Below are 17,841 nucleotides of genomic sequence, written 5' to 3' on the forward strand. Positions count from 1 at the left end.
AGGGCGTTGGGGAGCAGAGTTTTAGCTGAAGTTCTGCCAAAGCAGCTTTTATTTTCTATGGGGGCCACTCCCAGCAGTGCAGGGCGGTAGAGGGACAGGGCAAATCCCAATGATGCTCAACTGGTGATGTGGGTCCTGCAGTTCAGAGTTCAATCTGAGGTGCCTGTGGACTTTGTGTGTTAGGGAGCCATGACAAAAGAGATAGTACCTGGTTTGATCCCTGGCACTCCATACGGTGCCCCAAGCACTTCAGGAGTGGCCATGAGTTAAGTCCTGAGAATAGTCAGATATAGTCCAACACTAACCCCTCCCCATCAAAAAAAAAAGCACAACTACTGGCAACTTGAAATGAACTAGAGTATTTGCACAGTGGCAATCAATGCCGCCTCCCCCTTCTCTTTGCCAAATCCAGAGGAAACTTTTCACCAACACAAGAGGGTTAGGACCCTTCCTCAGTCACTTTCCCACAGCACCCAGGGACATTCTCATACTCTAATCCTGCATCAACTGTAGAGAAAGAATTGCAGGTCTCAGGGAACCCAAAAGACCTAATCAGGCCTGGGGATGTGGCTTGAGTGATTGTGCATGTGCCTGGCCCGTGGGAAGCCCCGGATCCATCCTGCCGTCGCATCCCTCCAACTCCCAACCAGCTCCACCATTGGGCCCAGAGGCCCCAAGCACCACAGGGTGTGGAGCTCAGTCAGCCCCAGCACTGCACATCTCCCTGCTCACACACACACACACACACACACACACACACACACACGGTGCAGGTCTGGGCAGGCAGTGTTTGGTCATCTCTGACGCTGAGGAGCAGGCTCACAGAAGTGGGGTGCATTTGGGTCAGACATCAGTACATCGACACTGGAGCTGTTTCCTCATCTTGATTTTTGTTGTTGTTGTTGTTGTTATTGTTTTGTGTTTGTGCCACACCCGGTGATGCTTAGGGCTTATCTGTGCTCAGGAATCAATCCTGGCAGACTTGGGGAAGTATATGAGATGCCAGAGATTGAACTCTGGTCGGCTGAGTGTAAGGAAATGTACTATCACTCCAATGCTGCCGAGGATAAAGACAAAAGCAGGTCTTGTTCTTCCAGCTTTTATGAAAATTAATAACATTAATAGCTCACGGACATAGACAAATACACACACATTGCTATGTACAGTCATTAAGTTATTAATTAGTCTCTGTATAAAACGTCTCTGCATTAGTGTTGGGCTCGGCCCGGCCAGTCCTTGGCATATTCACAGTAGCAGCCCCAGGGCTGGGCCCTGGGCAGCAGATGGGCAGAAGGGAGGGCAGCTATAAGCCTGCCCGGCCTGCCCGGCCTGCCCTGCGATGGGCACGAGAGGTGTCCCGGGCCTGTTCCTCTTTCACTCTCCTCCTGGCACCTGGAGACTGTTCAGTGCGCGAGCACACAGGCCCGATTCCTCGTGTGGCTGGGAGTCCCAGGCCATGTTCAGTGGCTTCGGAGCACGCAGGCCCTAAAGGATGCTGGCCAGCTCTGTGGAGTCCGTGTCGGAGCAGCCGGAGCTGCTGGCCTCTTCTCTGTAAGAGCCAGAGGAGACAGGTTGGAGGATCGGCCTTACCTCTGCCCGTACACCACATTGGCTGCTCCTGGCAGGAATGCAGCTGGCAGCTCACTCCCACTTTCAGCTCTGAAACAGCGGGTTGCTCTGTTCTTTTCCCCACTTCTTGTGGTGCCAGAGATGGAACCTAGTCGCTACCCCTGAGCCACATCCCTACTGGTGTTCCTGCTGCCCACAAAAACATACTCTGGCCTGAGCAGGCTGAAGAACTAGCCTGATTTGCTTCAGCCTGCCCTCTGGCCTCCTGAGAGGCTGGGCTGTGACCACACCTGACGTCCTGTGCACCAGGCCAGCCCTGCAGAGGGCCGGCTCTGGATCTGAGCTCTACCCCTTAGCAATGGGGCCAGTCCCTCTTGCTGGCTACGTTTCCGCTTCTTCATCTGTAGAATGAGAATCAGGAATCCCTGACACCCAGACTTGTTGGAGGACTAAAGGGGATGATGACCGCAGGGTCTCTGAAACAAACTCCGTGGGGCAGGGGTCTGAGCTTGTGTCAACCATTAGGGCAATGCCTGGCACACTCTGGGTTCCCAGTGAGTCGCTATAGGATGAGGACATGTGAGAGCACTGTGCCCAGTGCCTGGCATGCAGTTCAGTGTGGGGCCAGGGAGATGGCCCAAAGAGTTGGAGCACATGCTCTGCACATCGGAGCCCCAGGTTCCATCCCAATACTGCACGATCCCCCAAGCACTACTGCAAAGCAATCATCCCGAGCACTCTGCTGTGAGTAGTTCCCAAGCACCACTGGGCGTGGCACAAAAAAGGAAAAGAAGTGGATTATGAGCTATTGTCTGGAGATGTGGCTCAACATCAGGACACATGCCTTCCACTCATGAGACCAGGGCACCACAAAAGAGAGATAGTACAGCAGGTAGGGCGCTTGCCTTGCACATGGCCAACCCAAGTTTGATCCCTGGTATCCCATGTGGTCCCAAGTGCAGAGTTGGAAGTAAGCCCTGTGCACTGTGCACTGCCAGAGCTGGCCCCAAACCAAAAGATAACCATAAAAAAAGGAGTGGTCAGGGGTTGAAGCAACAGGGGTTGGGCACTTGCCTTGTATGCAACCTGGGACTGACCCCTGACATCCCTTATGGTCCCCTAAAACACCACCAGGAGTAATTCCGGAGTGCAAAGGCAGGAGTATCCCCTGAGGATTGCCCAGGTGTGGCCCAAAATAAAAAATAATAAAAAGTAAAAAGAACTCTCAGCTGCCTTTTCTGTGAACGGTGAAGGGACACAGGCAGCATCAGGGAGGGACCACGTGGATTGGCCACAGGAGCGTGAGTGGAGGGCGTGAATGTCGTGACTGCCCTCCCACCCTGCCACTTCCCAGCGCCCCCTGCTCTCACCTCAGAGCCTGCAGGGCCTTCTTGTTCTGCCGCCGCTTCTCCTCGTCAATGGGGTACAGCTTGAAGAGCAGCAGTCCTAGCAGGATGAGGACTATGGGGGCCAGGGTCACCAGCATATTCAGCGTAAACTTGACCTGAGCCGGCTGTGAGCAGCCACGGGTCTGGTAGCCAGCAAAGCTGTGGAATCATGTGCGCCGGGGAGAGGTGAGAGAGGATTTCTGGCTCTGGCTCTGCCCGGCCCTGCCCGGGCCCCCCACCACGCACTCACTCAAGACTGAGAGTGGAGATGCCCAGCGAGATTCCAGAGGCAAACTTGGTGAAGAAGACGTAGAAGGAGAAAAAGATGGGCTCAGTGCCATGGGCCAAGGGCTGCTTCAAGTGGAAGTCGTCAATGACATCGGGCAACATGGACCTGCAGAGAGCGGGGGCAGCTGGGAGGATCGCCTGGGCCTCTGTGTGAGGTGAGGTCACCATGTGGAGTATGCCACCCGAGGGCACGGGCCCTCTGAGGAGAAGCGGCCCACTCCGGCCCTGGTACCCTCGCACAGTTCACAGCCTGAACCACCATGAAACCCCCATCTGGACCCAGAGGGAAGTCTCTCAAGGAGCAAGGGCAGGGGCCCAGAGATACTCACCAAGGTAGTAAGAAGGCAGCAGCTACGCTGATGCCAGCTGCCACCGCCACCACATAAGTGACAATCAGGTTACTCTCGATGAGGGCCACCAAAATGAGGAAAGGCACTGCAGACTAGGAGGGAGCAGATGTGGGGAGGTGAGTCCCCCAGAAGTTTCTCACCTCCCAAGAGTCCCCCCAACACATGCCAGCCTGGTGGTCCCCTCTGCCCCACTTACCGAGATCCCAACATACACAGCTGTCTTCTTGCCAAACCGGGTTAAGAACCACTGCCAAAAGGGAATGGTGAGTGTGGCCGAGATCTGTGGGTAGACCAAGGGGAAAGGAAGGTGGGTTCGAGCCCTGCCACCCCTCCTGCCCTTCTCAGAACCCCAGAGGTATTTCCCGTCCTGCCCAGCACTGTCTGGTATCCAGGAAGCTGACTGGCAGTGCCTGATCACTTCCTGCTGCCCAGGAAGTTCCAGAGCGCTCAGCCTTCACACTTGAGCTTTACCCTATCCTCAACCTGAACACCTACCTCAAACTCTGTCCTCCTTTCCTTTTTTTTTTTTTTTTAAATTTCTTCCTTTTCTTAATGCAGTCTGGGGGTTGAACCCACAGCCTCAGACATGTCATGCATGTATTGAGTCATATCCTGGCCACTCACCTCTTTCATTTTCCAGTGACGGGTCACATAGTGTTAGTCTGATGTTGATATATGTACCAAAACCTTTTCTTTCTCAGTCGTATCTAAGCAGTTAAAGGTCAGGGCCAGCCAAGATTCCTCCACTGTGGATGTGGGCCTGTCTGGGCCTATCTCTGACCCATCATATAGAACCGTGGCCCACTCCAGACTACTAAAGCCCGGGCTACCTGCCCACCCTCGGGGCCCCATGCGCACCATGATGGCCAGGAGCAGATTCTGGAATTCGTTCCGGAAGCCCAAAGTGTAGGTGCAAAACAAGGCGAAGTTTCCTTCCACGAGCTGAGGATGGGGCAAGCAGGGAACAGGTGAGAGTGACGACCCGCCTGAGCGTGGCCCTCCGAGGGTCTCTGTCCCGCCCAGCCACTCCTCCTGTCCCCCCACGCTTTGTCCCATCCTGACCCGGCTCCCAGTGCAAATCAGGCCCCCGACTCACCATGAAAGCCAGTGAGGTGAAGAGGAAGGCAGCAATCAGCTTGATGTACGGGCCATGGCTCATGACCAGCCGGAGACCCCGAAGGTAGGACACGGACTCAGCCTGCCGAGCCTCATAGGCTTCTGGAGGGGGCAGAGGGGACAGTGAGGAGCATCCAGAGGCCTGTTTACGCATGGAGAGGAGACCCAGGCAGAGGGGCCGATGCTGGTGCCTGTACCCCTCCCCAGGGAGCCTCACCTCTCTGCTCCCGCACGCCCAGGGTGAGGATGACAGCACAGACGACGTAGATGGAGGCGATGACACCCGCCGCCAGCAGGTAGGCCTTTTGCTAGAAAGGAGAAGAGACAGTCGTGTGATTTCAGCTAACTCTCTGTGGCGTCACCGTCTCCCTCTGTGAAATGGGAGGAGAATCAGGGCCCGCTGCTGCTCCCCAGGGCACAAAGGCCCAAGAAGCGAGAAGTCCAGGAGCCAAGCTGTGAAGTCGGAGAGCCCCCCGCTGTTCAGATCTCCCCCTGGCATCCTCCCCACTCGCTAGCTGTCTGGGCCTGGGCAAGTTCTTCTGCCTTTCTCGGCTGGATCCTTCTCTGCTCAGTCGAGCACTGGCTGGCCTTGTCTGGCACCCCACACGCAATGACCACGATGAGGGTAATGCCCATCACCCTCATCTCCCCGAACCCCTGCCCTGCGGAGGGCACTCACCGTTTCTTTGGGTGAGGCGATGTTTGTGCGGTTGGTGGATGTCGAATTCTCGAGACAAGGTGTATCTGCTTGGCCCACAATCTGTCCCTGGATGGCTGTGCCCAGCACCGAGCCCAGGACCTCCACAGTCATCCCTGCACAGTGAAATGGAGATCTTTGGGGGGAGCCTCATAACTTGAGAGCCCCCAAAGAAGGTCAGCTCTGGCCCGGTCATGGTAACCGTGGCAGATAGGGTGGCATATAGGCATATAGGGCATGAGCCTGATGGTACCTTGGTCTAAACACATGGGCTTGCTGTGTGACCTCTGACTAATTCCTATACCTCTCTGGTCTTACCAGTGCAAGAAGAGGATGGAATTACTTTTTGTCATTTTGAGGTCACACTCTGTGGTGCTTGGGTGCTCAGGCCCCTTGAGCCACTTTCCCAGCTCAGACTGAGTTATTTTTAAGATGGTCTCATATCCACGAACAGAGCTACAAACTAGGCCACACAGACAGTGAGCCGGAGGGAGAGTGGGGAGAGTGGGGCGACTGGGATGCGGGGGGGGCGAGGGCACTCACGGTAGGCGGTGGCTGAGTCCCGCTCGCTCTGCTCTACGCTGATGAACATGGTGAGCGCTGAGTAGGGAACGTGGAAACACTGGTACAGAAGAGAGGCCCGCGGCCAGTCAGACATGGCCAGAGAGGCCCCGGGGACTGCCCTCGGCCCCGCCCCCAGACACCCAGGGCAGCCCCACTCACCGTGACCAGTGACTGAAAGAGACAATAGAAAATCAGGTACCACAGCCACACGCCCTGTGGGAAGTCAGGCACGAACCAGATGAGGAAGTAGGCAATGATGGCCAGGGGCGTGGAAAAGATGATCCTGAGGAAGGGGACGGTCTGAATGGGGGGTGGAGGCCAGCCCCAGTGTCCTCACAGCATGCCCAGGGAAAAGGCAATTCCTCCCCTGAATCCATCCATGCTAGGGCCCCCAGGAAGACGCTGATGGGACTTTCCAGAAGGACTGGCTGGGGCAGACTCCCTAGGACTGAAATTCTGAGCAGGAAGCATGAGGCCCCGGCCTCACCTCAACACTGCATCTCAAAGCAGTTCCTACCCCTGGGCTGGGGAACCGAGAACAGAAGCCGCAACCTCACAGGGCGGGAAAGAGTGAGCCCAACACATGTTCACGCGTGCTCATGCATGCATGCATGCACACAACGTGGGTGGGAAGGGCAGCTCTGAACAAAGGCATTCCTTCTGGGGAGATGACTAAAGGGGGCAAACGTGTGCTCTTTGGGACCCACCTCATCACAGTGCTCAGAGCTCATTTCCTGCGTCAGTAAGGGCAGCGCTGTGCAGTGGTGCGAGGCATTTGGGACCACCCTCTAGAGACATACCCTGAGCTCTGTCACTAACTAAATCTGTTTGTCAAAGTGGACAGAGGCAGGGGGACAGTAGGCTTGGGAGGGGAGGTGTTCTTCATTTGCTTCAAGATGGTGGATTTCTGGGGCTGAGGTGGTGGGGGGTGGCAGTGAGTAAGTTTTTTTCTGAAAGAGGACAGAGGGACCACTTGGCTGCCCAAGCACTGCTGGGTACCACTGGGTGGTCCTACTAGATGGTGGCACTGCAGAAGGCCGAATATGTTAGGGAATTTGTGAACTAACTGGATGTTGGGCGAATTGGTTAATTTCTCTGAGGCTCATTTTCTCATCAGCAAAATGAGAATACTATTAGCACCCGCCTTCCATTCAGCATTTGCTCAAGAAACACCTAAGCAGCATCTGTGTGCAGAGCACTGATGGAATTTCCTGGGATGCATTAGGGAACAGAGCAGACAACAGGTAAGGTCTGTGAAATTTGTATTCCACTCAGCAAATGGAACCCCAACACAACTCAAAAGGTATGTGCAGGGGCAAGAGAGATAGGACAGCGGGTAGTGTGCTTGTCTTGCATGAAGCCAATCTGGGTTGGGTTCAATCCCTATATGGCCCGTCAGGAGTGATCCCTGAGTACAGAGTCAGGATTAGCCCTGAGCATGGCTTGGAGTGTGTGGCAAAATAAATAAAGAAACTAGTAAGGGGCTGGATCGATAGCACAGCGGGTAGGGCGTTTGCCTTGCACGCGCCCAACCCGGGGTTCAGATCCCAGCATCCCATATGGTCCCTTGAGCATGGCCAGGGGTGGTTCCTGAGTGCAGAGCCAGGAGTAACTCCTGTGCATAGCCAGGTGTGACCCAAAAAGCAAAAAAAATAAATAAATAAAATAAAAGAAATTAGTAAGTATATGCATTGTTCAGCCTTTAAAAAATAGAATAGAGTTCAGGGGTTAGAGGATAAGTACAGGGTGAAGGATGCATGCCGTACATAGTACCCAACCCCCAGTTTACCCCTGACACCACTTGGCTGCCCAAGCACTTCTGGGTGTAGCCCTGTATGCCCCGGGCACCACTGGGTGGCCCTGGAGGACACTGGCACTGCAGAGTTTGGGCAGCACCACATTCTCAAGCCTTCACATTGAGCTGTCCAACCCAATTGGCCCTGAATAACTGGGAGTAGTTCTGGATCCCCTGAGCATCCCTTGGAAGTTCCTTCCATTGAAAAAAAAAAGAAAAAAGGAAGAAAGAAAGAAAGAAAGAAAGAAAGAAAGAAAGAAAGAAAGAAAGAAAGAAAGAAAGAAAGAAAGAAAGAAAGAAAGAAAGAAAGAAGGAAAGAAAAAAGGAAAGAAAGAAAAAAAGAAAATCTGACTCATGGGAGACCATACAGATGAACCTTGAGAACATGATGGGAAAAGAAATGAGCCATACACAAAAGAAGCTCTTCTGTGACTTGCTTCTATTTTACACCTAGTCAAATTCATAGGACAGAGGGAGGATAGAATTTTCAAGGCATGGTGGGACAATGGTGCAGAGGGAAGATTAGGGATTAGTTTTGAATAGGTACAGAGTTTCAACTCAGGAAGGTGAAAAAGTGCTGGAGAGGGATGGTAGAGATTGTCAGACAACAGTGTGAAGATAATGAATGCTACTGAGCAATATGCTTAAAATAAACTTTTTTTTTTGGTTGTTTGCGGTGCCAGGGATTGAACTCAGGGCTCGGTGCAAGGCAGGACTCCACTGAAGAGGCACATCCCCGGCCCTCAGTGGTATGCTTTATCTTCAGTATATTTTACCACAGTTCTTACTTGCATGTTTGGCTGAGGGATTTTTGTTTGTTTTTTTGTTTTACGAAGCAAAATAGTTTTATTGAAATAAATTTAGTTAGACAAGTATGAGGGGAGGGGGCCAGAGAAATAGTACAGCAGGTAAGGCGATGGCCTTGCACTTGGTTCACCTGGGTTCGATCCCCAGCATCCCATATGGTCCCTAGAGCACTGGCTGGAGTGATTCCTGAGCTGAGCCAGGTGTAAGCCCTGAGCATTGCCAGGTGTGACCACAACACAAAAACAAACAAACAAAAAAAAAGAAGTATGAGGGGAGAAAAAGAAAGAGGGGGGAGGGTGCATATTCAAGAGGGAAAAGTAGGTTTCCCCAAGTTTTCGTTTTCAATTTCTGAGCTATACCCAGAGGTGCTTGGGGGACCCTCCTGATTCCTTGAGGGGCTATGTGGGATCAAACCAGGAGCTGCCACATGTGAAGCATGTGCTCCAGCCTTGGCACTAGCTCTCAGGTCTCATAGCCACAATTTTTAAAAATTTATTTTATTGAATCACCATGTGGAAAGTTACAAAGTTCTCAGGCTTATGTCTCAGTTATACTCAAACACCCATCCCTTCACCAGTGCCCATATTCCACCACCAAAAACCCCAGTATACCCCCCAGCCCCCCACCCCCGCCTGCATAACTGATAAATTTAGTAAAATTGTTATCTGTAACAGTACCTAAACTAAAAATAGCACAACATTTTTTTAAATAAGGGTCTGGAGAGATAATACTGGGAATGTTATTTGCCTTCCACACACCAAACCTGGGTTCAATCCCCAGCCCCTCTCTGGTTCCCAACACTACCAGGAGTGATCCCTAAATGCCGATCCAGGAGTTAGCACAGACCACCACCAAGTGTGGCCCCAAAAGAAAATTAAAAAATTTTAAAGTCATATATATATATACACACACACACACACACACAAATATATATATATATATATATATATATATAAAACAGGACAGGGGTGTGGCTCGGCAGTAGAGCACGTGCCTTACATAAGGCCCTGAGTTCAAACCCTGACACTGCCAACAAAATAAAGTTATTTAATATCAGGAGGCAAGTGAAATCGAGAAAAGAATTCAGGCTAAAGGGGATTTGGAATAGGAGTGCGCAATTTATTTTCTCTCACTAAGGAAGTGACAAGGTTTGGCTGAGGAGGGAGCTGGCCACGCACACCGAGGGAAGAAAAGGACGGCCCGATGGGACTTTCAGCGCAAAAGGTCCCCAGTGGGGAGAGGATGCTGGCAGTCTGATGAATAGGCAGGAGGCCCAGGGGGCTGACAGGAGAGAGTATGAAAGGACTGAAGGGAAGTTTGAGAGGAAATGGGATACCAGGCCAGATAGGGTCTGACAGTCTATGATAAGGGACTTTGTAGGGTTGAAGTAGAGTTTTTTGGTTTTTGCTTATGCATCACACTCAGTGGTGCTTAGGGCCTAACCCTGGGTCTGAACTCAGGGTTCTCTCCTTGCAGAGCTCAGGGCACCATATGTGGTATTGCAGTGAGGACTGAGTCCAGGGCAGCCACGTGCATGAAAAGAGCCTAACACCCTGTACTATCACTGCGGCCCAGGATTGACGCAGTTTTGAGAATTTAAGTAAGTTGACGTTAAAACATAGAAATCAGGCGGGGACAATAGTTCAAAGGGCTAGATGCACATGCCCAGCATGCAGGAGGTCCTGGGTTCAATCCTCAGCGTTATTTGTTCCCCAGGCATTGCTGGATTTAGTCCTGTGGCCCCAACACTGCAGGTCCCAAACAGCACTATATCATCAGACCCTAGTAATGAGCTACGCAGCTCCCATCTCCTGGCAGTTTTCACAAGGAGTGGCCCCTGGGGTCCCCTATGAAAATGCTTGGGAGGCCCCATGTACAAAAATAATTAGCTTTAGCAAATAACATAGGTCAGTGGGCTGAATGCAGGCTTTGCATTCACTGCTGGGAGTGATCCCCAAACACAGAACTGAGCGTAGCATTGAGCCCTGCAAGGTTTGGCCCCAAAACAAAAAAACAAAAGGCATCAGTCAGGTGACAGTGTTTGCTGTGACCGTCACCCAGGGAAAGCTCAGCGGTCCTGGACAAGCACGGGGACTGGGACTGCAGCCTCACCACCGTCCTCGCATTTCCGCTGCCTCTCACTAGGCCTCTGAACTCCAGGGGACAGTATCTGTCTTCCTGGTCTGAATGGGGGAGGTCTAGATGCTCACGAACAGAGGGGACTAGTCTGAGACCCAGGAGGAGAGAGACCCACAGGATTCTGGGACCCCAAAAGGCATATCTCCTTCCCACACTAACAGGAGACGGAAGGACTGTGGGTCCCAGGCCCTGACGGTGTCCTGGTCAGGGAAGAAGTCCCTAGCCCACAAGTGATCCAGCCACACTCAGACACAAGGTGTGGGGGGGGGGGCACCCTCAAGTGCAAACATCAGGAGTTCCCAGCCTACAGGTGAGGACTTGCACCCCCACGCGGTGCTAATCAGGAATCAGCCCGCGGGGCCCTCCGTGACTACACGAAGAGACGTGGCCCTACCTGCCTGGCAGAGGCCCTCAGAGCGTCCTTCCCACAGGGAGGGCCTCACCCCCTCCCCCCTCCCCAGGCCACGTGTCTCCATAGAGAATCAGGGCTCCTGCCACAGCCTCCCTGAACGCTCCATCCTCTCCAGTCGGGCAGCTGCACAGCCCACAGGGAGGAATCACAGTGGCTGGGAGTAACCCGGGCGCTGCCGGGCAGGGCTGGCCCCGGCTGCCGCCTCCCATTGGCTGAATCTCATGAGGCGATGTGGGAGGACAGCCCCACCTCCCCACCAGCTGCCAGGAAGGCGGTACTGGGCCAGGCCTCCTGCGTTGGCTTGCTTGAGTTCCAACCAACCGGCCCAGGTAGGCTGGTTCCCTGGCACTGGCCCTGAAGCCTGGATCAAAGGCCCCAATTTGGGCCTTAGCCAAGGGTGGGCGGGATTGTGCTGGGAGGGGGGCCTCGTGGGAAAGGAAGCTGTTGGGGGACCGGAGACTTGGGGGAGAGCTTTGAAGGCCGGAGATCAGGTATGGGCACCCCTGGGGCAGGAAGGCGCCCACTCGTGCCTGGATGGGCTGGAGATGAAAGGGGTATGTCCCCCTCCCTCTACCCAGCAGGATGTCCTGGAGGGAACTGGAGCTCCGGCCTGTCAGACTGGGGGTGGGGGGGCTCCCTTTGCTGTCTGATGGGGCACCACCGCCCCCACCTTGCCCCAGAACCCAAGGCTCAGGAGATCCAGTCCTGTGCCAAGGGGGAAAGATAATTCACCTCATCTTTTCAAGGGGGCCAGAAATTGTGGGTGTGTGAGGTTTTATTACCTCCGCCCTGGCCCTACCAGGAATCACTCTGACGGGTGCCAAAGGAGATAGCACTTACTCTGTGCCAGGCACGATTCCGAAAGCACATAGAGAGACAGTTCATCCTCTCCACACGCGGGCGGGCTAGGAGGAATGATCGTCCCCTTCCAGCAGCGGAGGAAACCTGAGGCTCGGTGACATCAGGTGACCACTGGACAGAGTGGCACAGGACTCAAGCCTCTCAAGCATTAATGCAGTGCCACCTCTGCCACGTGGGGAGTGAAAATACAAGAGGCAGAGCCCAGCCTGATGGAAAGGAATGGACCCTGGGGAGCAACCAGGCTGGGCAGTCTGGCAGTTTGGCCAACCTGGGAATGAACTGGCAGTCCCCTGCCCCCGCCCCCTGCACAAGCCTAGGGCAGCTAAAGCCTCAGCTGGGATTTCAACATTCTGGATCTGGTAACATCATTCCTTCTTACTCTCCCACTTGTGACAAGTCAGATGGAAGGACTGATGATATGCCAAAAGTCACATCTACTGCTGCTTGAAGGAGACTTTTTTTACTTACCATGGCATGAGGCGGCCCAGGGGGGTCCAGGAGGACTTGTTGATGCAGAAGCCCACCAGGGGGTCTGTAAAGGCATCCCAAGCTCGGCCCACAAATAGGATGATGGAGGCATAAAAAGGGCTCACCTGGAATGTGGAAGAGGGAAAAGTTGATCTCTTTGTCCTTCTCCCCATCTCAACCCTCACAGAAGCAGGGGGCGCCCTCCCCTCAGCCATGGCCCTTTAGTAGCCTTGTTAACATGCAGTAAAAGTTCCCACTAGTGACACTGTGCCTTCTTAGAAGAGCCCCCAACTCTAAAGTCCTCCCTTCCACTGCCCTTGGAAACACTCCCTTAATTAGAGCGAACCCAAGACCACTTCTCACCTCCCTCAGTGTTCAAGCACCTGAAATCACAACTAGCATTTTGCTGGATGGCCAGAGCTGGCCTCAGTTTCCCCATCTTATAAAGAGGAGCTGTGATCCCTATTTACAGGGTCAGACTGTTATCTTGGATGTGAAAAAGGACTCCTATAAATGCTTTCAAAAAGTGGTCTTGGGTAGGAGCCAGGGAGACAACTCAAAGAGCTAGTGCTCAAGCTTTGCGAGTTGGGGGCCCGAATTCCATCCCCAGCACCAAGTGGTCCCCTGAAGCATTGCCAGGGGTGACCCTCCAGGAATAGACCCTGAGCACCAACAGGCGTGGCCCCCCAAAACAAAGAAACAAAAACATGGCTTGGGGCAGAGTACCTCAAAGGGCCAGTGCACATGCTTTGCATGAGAGAAGACCAGTTTGATCCCTGGAACCATCTGGTCCCTGGACCACCATCACGAACTACCCCAAAGCACAGCACCAGGAACAGCTCCAAACACTTCTAGACATGTCTCCCCAATACCTCCTCCCCCACCCCCAAAGTGACCCGGAACTGGATATGTGGTTTAATAGTAAAAATAAGCCTCAATGACCAATGACCAAGGTCCTGGGTCCAATCTCCCAGCATTGTACTGCATCCCTCCCCTCAGCACCACAGGGTGTGCCCCCCCAACAACTAAAAAAAAAAGGGGGTCTAGGACTGGAGAGATAGTACAGGGGTTAAGGTGCTTGCCTTGCACACAGCTGACCCTGGCACCACATATGGTCCCCTGCCAGGAGTAAGCCCTGCCAAAAAAATTACATTTAGGGCAAGAGAAACAGTACAGCAGGTAAGCACTTGCCATGAACATTAACAACCCAGCTTCGATCCCCACACCCCATTGGTCCCGTGAACCCCACCAGAAGTGATCCCTGAGCACAGAGGCAGGAATAAGGCCTGAGCACTTAGGCCAGCTTCTCTGGGCTCTGGTCCCTCTCCCAAGGCCCTGTCACCGTGTGCTGCTGTGACAAGCTGGGAAGTCAGCAGCTCCTTCTGCACTGAGGTCTAACACCCAAGACTTCAGTTTCACCCTCCAAATATAGGTTCCTCGTATTCATGTCCCACTCAGGGCCTGGCCCAGGGGAGTTGCTCAAAAAATGAGCTGAGGTCTGGAGATATAGTACAGGGGTTAGGATGCTTGCCTTGGACTTCGCTGACCTTGGTTAAATCTAGGCAATGCATTCGGTCCCTACGCATGGCCAAGAGCAACTCCTGAGCACCTAGTTGGAAGTAGCTGTCAGGCCCCCAAACTACCAACCCCCACAAGAAAAAACTAGCTGAGGGTTATACTGATATCTCAGTGGGCTGAAGAATATGCTTTACGTGCAAAACCCCCTGGTTCAATCCCTAAAACCACCTCATCCTCCAGCTCTGCCAGGAACAACCCCTGAGTGAGACCCTGAGCATTCCCAGGTATGGCCCCAAAATAAACAAAAGAAAAACCTAACGGAATGATAGTTTGTATGCAGGAGCCCCGTAGTTCACTCCCCAGAACACCACCAGAAACAATCCCCAAGCACAATACATACCACCGTGGGTGGCCCCAAAACTAAAAACACTAGTTGAATGAAGTCATTTCTCTATTCTGGGCCTTAGGGTTCCCCACTACAAAAAGAAGCCACCCAGATGCACTGCTTGCAAAATCAGATACTGCAGAGCAAAGACTGCACTCCTGTTCAGACAAGGTAAATTCTCAGGATGCCCAGTTGCTGAACAAGGCTTTTTAAAGTACAGGGGAACCCCACTTCATCCTATGGATCCATGCCACTCAAAGACCTGGTATACCGAGGCCCCTAACTTAGTCCAGCCCTACTCTGCCCACTGCCATGCCTGTGTGCCACAGGCAAAGGTGGATGCACTTCTGCCAGAACCTGAGCTCAGCCAGCTTACTGCTGTCCAGTCAAGGACATAGTATGCCAGCCTCTGCTAAGAACACCACCAGAGTGGCTCTGTTGTCCGTCAAGACACCAGGCTGGACAGACTCCCCCTCTGGCTCCTTTCAAAGTTTTATGTTTCATCTGCTGTGATGCTCAGCAAGCAGAGATTTCCTGCCCCCTTTCAGATGGGGAAAACTGAACCAGCCTCCCCTGGACTCCTCAGTCTTTCCCACACTGGATATACTGAAAGGGCCCTGGCAGGCCCTGCCCACTCACCTGAGCCACATCCAATAGATAGATCTGCAGGAAGAACCCCAAGGCACAACCCGTCACCTGGTAGGGGGCTCCCCCAACTGCATAGCACAGCTTATTGCAAATGGACAACTGTTGTTTCTTCTTTGGTTCTTTCTGTAAAAAATAGAAAAGAATGAGAAGAGACCCAAGATCCTCAGGGTTCTAGAGATTCAGAAGGACCTGCCTTATGGGACAGAGCGATAGTACAGCAGGTAGGGCACTTTACCTTGAACGTGGCTGACCCAGATTTGATCCCCAGCATTACATATGGTTGCCTGACCCCCACTGGGGGTGAGCCCTAAGTGCAGAACCAGGAATAAGCTCTAAACACTCCGGTGTGACCCCAAAAGAAAACAGAAAAAGAACCCGTTCCCTAGTCAACTGTGCCAAGAGGAATAAATCTGCTTTGTCCTGGTCCCACCGAGAGAGATCCCACTTCCCACAGCCAGAGAAAAGTATTTTCTGCTCTTAGGAACCTAGAAAAGGGGTGGGAGGGGGCTGGAGCAGTAGCACAGCAGGTAGGGCATTTGCCTTGCACTCGGCCAACCCGGGTTCGATTCCCAGCATCCCATATGGTCCCTTGAGCACCGCCAGGGGTAATTCCTGAGTGCAGAGCCAGGAGTAACCCTGTCGCTGGGTATGACCCAAAAAGCAAAAAATTAATTAATTAATTAATTAATTAATTAATTAAATAAATAAGAAGAGGGGTGGGAGGTGCTAGGCTCCTTTAAAAGGTAGAGGGGTAGAAGACCAAAGCAATAGTACAGTGGCCAGGGCACTTTCCTAGCACACCACCAACCCAGGCCCAGGCTGGATCCCAGGCATCCCGTAGGGTCCCCTGAGCCCACCAGAAGTAAGCCCTGAGCATACCCCACCACCACCACTGCCCAGAAAAAAAAAATCAAACACTGGAGGGGCAACATGCTCCAGCAGAACTGTCTCCACCCGGTGCCAGCTGCCACAACCTGAAAATCCTTTAGCTGCCAAGAGCTGGCTAAACCCAGCCCTAGCTCCCACCCTGTCTCAGGGGCCAGGAGACACCTGCCTGCTGGGTGAGGGCTCTAGAGAGCTGGAGGGGCCCAGTCCCGCTGGCTGAAAGCACAGCTGTTCTTTCCATCTGTCTCCAAGCGTCCCTAACCCCTAGGGACACGCAGGGCTTCAGGAAACCCAGGAGCTACTCTCCCTTCCCCTTCTCTCTGCGCCCCCCCCCGCCCCCACCCGCAGCTCCTAGGGGAGTTAGTAGAAGTCTCTCTTGGTGGCGCATCAAGGAGGGATTACTCATACGTAGTAGCAGCATAACCGCTCTCCTTGGCTTCTTCCAAGTTAATAAAATTTTTAAAAAGGAGAGTGTCGCCGCGGACAACCCCCCCCCCCCCACCACCACCACACACACACACCCACCCCAGCCACTGCAAGCAAACGTCTACGGCAGGGCTCCCTCCCTCGGGCAAAGGATTTTATTCGGTTCTTCATTTCATCTCTAGAAGGAGCGAAGGTTAAGACACAAAACCCACCACGCGGCGCCACCACGCACACTCCTCAGGGGCGGGAAGAGTCTGCTCCTTTAAGAGCAGAGCCCTTGTTCTTATGAATGAACTTGAGTAGCCCTCGGCAGCGGCAGCTTAGAGAAGCGAACAGAGGCGTGTGGCGGGGAGTTGGGGGTGAGAGATGAGAAACCAAAGCGGTGGCGGGGAGGGGTGGGGGAATCTCCCGATCTCTGAAGTCTGTCTAGTATTCGGGGAAGCGAACCTACGCCGCCGGACGCGGAAAAACGGAACACGGCGAGGCAGAGCCGGGCACCGAGGAGACCGCTCTACCGAGAGGGAGTGAGCCCAGGGTGGGGGGTGAGGGGGCGCCGGCGCCCACGGACCTTCTTCATCAGCCCCTGTTCCAGGGCACTCCGGGGCCTCCACCTCCTCGTGGGTCCGCTCGTGCTCGGCTAGCCCACGCGATCCCGGCACCGAGCCTCTCCGCTAGCGCCCCCTCTCGACCTGCCCGCCTTCCCCTGGCCCTCCACGCGGGGCGAGGGACACTCACCTTCACCTGGGCCGGCCGTTCACCAGTTTGAAGGATGCCGGTGGGCAGCAGTCCGGCTGCGGACGCGCTCTCGGCACCCTCTCCTTTGGCCATGACCCGTGGGCCACGCCGCCTGGAACCGGGACCCCGGGATGCAACTGCGCTCCGTGGGCCTCTTCCGTGCCGGGTGGTGCCTGGGCGCTGCCGCAGCCGCCACGGTCCCTGTCTGTGCGACGACACCCGAGCAGTAGCGCGGAGCAGCGCTCTCTGCCGCACACGCCCCCTCTTTCCCCTTAAGGTTCTGCGCGGCCCTTCCGAGCCAGCCAATCCCGAGCCGCCTGGCGACGCAGCCAATCGGCGCGCCTCCAGTCTAACCGGCCGCGCGGCGCTCTGCCACGGCCACGTTCTCAAAGCCCAGGAACCGGCATCCGCCTGCGCGCCCTAGACAGGCCCACCGGCTCAGCAGACGCGCTCACCAGACGCGCTCACCAGACCCACGCGACCAAGTGAGACCCAGAGCTCAACACGACCCGCCCAGAGTGAGTTCTTCCCAAGTCGGACCGGTAGCCTGTGACTTCTGACCGCCAAGCCTGGGAAGATGGGGGCTCAGATGGCTGCCCCCGCTTCCAGTTAAGGGCTACAGAGATAGCTCACGGGCCGAGCGCATGCTGTGCAGTGCAGGAGGCCCGATTTGGATCCCCTGCATCATGTGATTCAAATCCCCACCCACCCACTCCAACACAAAGCCAGGAGCAGCCCCAGAGCACCGCTGGCTGTAGCCCATAAAATAGTAATTATGATAACAATTATA

At 54.1% G+C, this 17,841-nt stretch overlaps 1 protein-coding gene across 2 annotated transcripts; it reads right to left on the bottom strand.

Moving 5' to 3' along the window:
* Window positions 1-1,083: 1,083 nt before the first annotated feature.
* On the bottom strand, window positions 1,084-17,308 carry MFSD2A (MFSD2 lysolipid transporter A, lysophospholipid). Of its 2 annotated transcripts, XM_004614220.2 has the most exons (14): window positions 17,052-17,308; window positions 14,997-15,128; window positions 12,455-12,579; window positions 6,132-6,255; window positions 5,952-6,030; window positions 5,391-5,524; window positions 4,929-5,019; window positions 4,692-4,813; window positions 4,454-4,537; window positions 3,792-3,875; window positions 3,575-3,687; window positions 3,208-3,351; window positions 2,940-3,116; window positions 1,084-1,549 (listed from the first exon to the last, which is right to left on the bottom strand). In XM_004614220.2, exons 1-14 carry the CDS (start codon window positions 17,142-17,144, stop codon window positions 1,486-1,488), a joined length of 1,566 nt encoding a protein of 521 aa, XP_004614277.1. In that variant the 5' UTR covers window positions 17,145-17,308; the 3' UTR covers window positions 1,084-1,485. The 2 variants fall into 2 exon arrangements, with proteins under 2 accessions (XP_004614277.1, XP_054995721.1); XM_055139746.1 differs by lacking the exons at window positions 14,997-15,128; window positions 17,052-17,308 and having other exon boundaries at window positions 6,132-6,185; window positions 12,455-12,551.
* Between the last annotated feature and the right edge of the window lie 533 nt (window positions 17,309-17,841).

Source organism: Sorex araneus, chromosome 5 (assembly GCF_027595985.1).
Source record: "Sorex araneus isolate mSorAra2 chromosome 5, mSorAra2.pri, whole genome shotgun sequence".
Taxonomy (NCBI): domain Eukaryota; kingdom Metazoa; phylum Chordata; class Mammalia; order Eulipotyphla; family Soricidae; genus Sorex; species Sorex araneus.